Source organism: Cynoglossus semilaevis, chromosome 14 (genome assembly GCF_000523025.1).
Source record: "Cynoglossus semilaevis isolate Cse_v1.0 chromosome 14, Cse_v1.0, whole genome shotgun sequence".
Lineage (NCBI taxonomy): Eukaryota > Metazoa > Chordata > Actinopteri > Pleuronectiformes > Cynoglossidae > Cynoglossus > Cynoglossus semilaevis.
Genome location: NC_024320.1, coordinates 9,148,958 through 9,153,369, shown reverse-complemented (window position 1 = coordinate 9,153,369; position 4,412 = coordinate 9,148,958). Strand labels below are relative to the sequence as shown.

At 42.7% G+C, this 4,412-nt stretch overlaps 1 protein-coding gene across 1 annotated transcript in view; it reads right to left on the bottom strand.

Annotated features, from left to right (window-relative positions):
- LOC103389485 (leucine-rich repeat transmembrane neuronal protein 4) overlaps positions 1-4,239 on the bottom strand; it is a 61,373-nt gene extending 57,134 nt beyond the window's left edge. The window contains exon 1 of the mRNA XM_008324903.3: positions 2,899-4,239. Coding sequence (XP_008323125.1) covers positions 2,899-2,902 — 4 coding nt within the window. The 5' untranslated portion in view covers positions 2,903-4,239. The remainder of the gene's footprint in view (positions 1-2,898) is intronic.
- Between the last annotated feature and the right edge of the window lie 173 nt (positions 4,240-4,412).

Genomic DNA, 4,412 nt, shown 5'->3' with positions numbered 1-4,412 from the left:
AAAGAGTTTTCACAGAGATACATCCATCTATCCATTATCTACCGCTTATTCCTTTGCAGGGTTGAGAAGGGGGCACGGGAGCCAATTCAATACATTGTCAGTCAAATATTATCTTTTAAATTTTAATTTATATAAATTAGGGATTCACCAAATTTTCTGTCCCCAAAAATCGTTATGATGACGCAAGCAAAAACCGTGACTAGCACAGGCTTGTGCCAACATGTCTGCGGTGTGGACATATTTCAATACATCTGAGAAAGACCTACAGATAGCGATTTACAAAATCTGTAATGCTGAAATTTCAAGAGGGGCAGCACACGGTTCACTGAAATCTATTCAGATCCTCTGCACAGTCACTCCTTTGACAATCTTAGCTTCTTTTATAGCTTCCTTGTTCTTAATGACGGTACAAACCGACAACTTGTCTAAGCCATACTGTAAAGACAGATCTGAAACACGCCATTCTCATGCTTTTGTATAATTTTTCTTCACTTCAATTGTTGTTCTCACTACTTTCCTTTCTTTTCATGGTGATTTATGGAATAAAAATACCGAAATACCGTCAAAAGTTAGTTACTTAGCGTGTATAGTTAGTCAAAAGTTAGTTACTTAGCGTGTATATCCCAAGCGCGGGCTGACGCCACACACTCCTGTTGCCCGCCTGATATTGTTGGCCTGTTCGGCAACTGAGTTGGTTGACAACCGATGGTACAACAACTGGGGCAATTGTTGGTTAAAAATTTTGTTCGTGAACCAAATTTTAGGGAGGCGACAACTGAGGTTCCACTGTATATGTATATATCAATTTTCTATAAATCATTTTTAGGAAGAATTATTCATCCTGATTATTTATGATTATTACAGTCAAGATTAATCATAATTATTGGATATTAATCTGCAGCTACCCTGAGACTAATGCTGTTTAAATTAGTAACTGTTTGACAGCTCTTTAAATTTGATCATCAGTTTCATTGGCTCCTGTTTGTGCTCATAATGTTATGTTATGTTATGTCACAGTAGTATCATGTTTATGTTCAGTGTTTACACTGGTGTCAGTTGACAGCTCTGTTTATAGATGTTGGTGTCACTGCCAGCCCACTCGCTGTACCATCGAGTGTTTGAAACGGTACCTGTTTGTTATGTTAGTGAGTAGGAAGGCAGTGTGAAACAGAGTGGCTATAGTAGGGCCAAAAATTAAAACCCAGACCAAGTTGTGGGCTAACATTTATTGAACTATTGCAAACGTAAACGTACTCTCATTTATAATCTTAGATTACTTGCTTTGCACAGAATTTGACCACTACATTTTAACCCTACAAATACCATATACAGTAGACTTAGACAAGATCAACCTTTTTTTTCAAATCAGATGCATAAGAAGCTCTGGTGGGCCACATAAAAGGATGTGATGGACCACATTTGGCCCGTGGGCCTCGAGTTTGACATATGGCAGTAGGAGGTCCCTGCTTTTCATCAGTTTAATTAAATTTCTTTTAGTAATTATAATTTTGTGGACACAAACAATCGTATGTTAGCGTAGCTCCCAGCTTTATATATAAGATGCTAATTATCTGGATTTCCACAGACATGTTCAGTCACCAACATTTGCTGGGCCTGTGTGACCTCAGCCTCATTGAACCGTCACAACATCAAACAGGTGTATGATTGACAGAACCTCTGGATTCTCATTCTTTTGTATTTTTTTTTTTCTAAAATGGTTTTTCTTTTTTTGTTTTAAGAATAAGAAACAGACTCTGGGGAAAAAGCGCTGTCGCAGTATCTGCTGCCGAAGCTTTTATTGATGTGGTGCAGTAACACACTGAGGCTCCATATATCATCAAGACTCACAATTAATGGCACAGAACCAGCCCTGAACTTGGCTGAATGGAGACTAGTTCACAGCCTCCAGGGAGAGTGGGTTAGAGGAAGAACACGATCATCAGACTAAAGACAGACTGAAGAAGACGGAGCTGGACGATGTAAATACCAGCGTCAGTGTTTGAAGAACTGACCCGGTGTTTGACTGGTCACACTCAACAAAAACAAATCAGGCATCAGAGGAAAACACAAAAATAAAAGACAGCAACATGAAATGTCCACACTCTTAAACACACAGTGGTGCTGGCTGGGGTCTGAGGTGGAGGTTGAAGGATGGGCAGTGATAGATGGGAGAATATTTGCAGAGCACTCCCGCCCCCATCACCCTCATCCTCCTCCTCCTTCTGATGGTAATGGATAAGAAAAAAAGTGTTGCTTGTTTCTGAAATAAGTCCCAAGAAGAAAGATAACCCTATATTCCTAAACGCTGATTCAGTTCTGGACTCAGATTGAACAACAGAACCAGGACCGTCCCTGATTATGCAGGATCATGTTTTTAAAGTTGACTGGCGTCCAACGTTTTCCGTGATTAGAATTCAGCTGCAGATCAATGAGAGCGACATGCAAATAAAGGGTCAGTCTTCCTTTAAAGGAACAGTATTTTTACAGTAACACAATTAAAATGATTATAATAATTCAGCACCACCCATTTTTCTTCTGTCTGGTTAGGAAGTAGATGAACACCACTCATTTAGAAAAGCTGCATTTGAAATGGCTTTGAACCCGATTCTCTTTAATCTTTAAAAATAAATAAATACCTAAATCAGCATCAGGTTTTTATAAATAAAACAAATCTGCCAGAAAATGAAGGAGAGACTCAAATGCTTAGGTTTCATTCCTCGAGCTTCAGCAGAAACTGTTCCTGCTGCTGCAACAGTGGTTTTATATCCAAACCCAGATCCCGGGTCTGTGAGTGTGTGAGTGTGTGAGTGTGTGTGTGTGTGTGTGTGAGGAAAGAACCAGACCCCGGCGGAACCTGCCCACATCCACCCACGCACTCAGAGTAAAAACCGAACTTACCCATGTCCGCAGGTTTGTCTGCTCCAGCCTCAGCTTCAACACACTACAGTCCGCATGACGCGCAGTCCAAACACCGGTCCAAACCCACCAGAGCCCACACACGACTCCAGACCCAGCGCAGCCACGAACCGGTCCTGATCAAGCAGTGTCCACACAGAGCTGCCGTCTAGACCCGGCGCAGAACATCGGCTTTTCAGTCACCGCTTTAGTCTGGCTGCTGAGACACAGGCGAACCTCGGGTCCTTCCAGGTCCAGATTCCAGGGAAGGATCCGGGTTTTTTACTCCATGCCTTCACACACTTCTGACACGCTGCTGCAGTGAAAAAGCGCAGAAGAGAAAAACGCGTCAACGTCGTTCATGTCAGGAGCTGAGCTTCTGCAGAATCCTGATTTTTTTTTTTTTTTTTTAAAAAGGACCAGAAGAAGCAGGGTAGGAATTTTAGATCCTGGTCCACCAGAAAAACCCGCAGCACAATCCGCGCATGTGGCGCACACGCAAAAGTAAGCAGGATTTTTCCAAGCGCGTCACAAATCCTCGCATCCGTTCTTCGATCCGAATCCTTCTCAGGGTCTGGACCCTTCAATCCAGTCTGAGTCTGGATCCGCGCTCTCAGTCCAGATCCTGCAGAACCTCCTCACTTGGAGATCCGAGACTACAGTCGTCCATCACGTCAGAACTTTGTCACAGAAACACAGAAGTGCCCTCTTCTGGCGAGACCGCGACCCAGGCGCGTGTCCGATAACGCGTGTGCATGACAAAAATGACGGGCACGATTGTATAAAGCTTTGACCGAATGTCTTGACAACACGCAGTTTATTTCAGTCCATGCACCGGTTTTATCGGAGGCTAAAAAGAAGCACCGTTACCGATTAACTGTAAGGGATTTATTTGTTAACGTGTCCGCTGTTGATGCGCGTCCACGTGATACCGCGCGTGCCTCAGCGTGTGTGTGACAGACGAGGGCGGGGGGCGGCAGGGGGATGTAAAAACATTGGTGTAAAACCCCAAGGACCAGGACTGTTTTATGTTGTTTAAGGTAAAGTAAACAGAGACCTCGGAACGAAAACACACACCATCCATTCAGTCAAACTAGGAGTGTATGGTGGTGTGTTCAAACTTCGGTCCGTTTTTCTCTTTTTGTCTTTCTTTTTGTTTTGCTGGCACTTTTTAAAAACCACCAGATATCGTGCAGACGTGGCCCACAGGTGGCAGGTAAGGGCTCCTACTGGATCCCACCTGGGGCACACAAAGACACCAATGACTTGTTAGTCTCCTCTGTACAAATATGGACGTCTCTCATACCTGGGATTCTTCTGGTTTGATCCACATATTACCACCAATAACCCACATCTGGGTCGCTTCTATTTTGGTAACTACTGTTTAAAAAAAAGAAAGAAATCTGGTACTGAAATATGTAGCTGTATGAATGTTCCTATTTGTTGCTATGCTTATGGCAACACTGCCAATTAATTATTATTATTATTGTTGTTGTTGTTGTTGTTGTTAATAATAA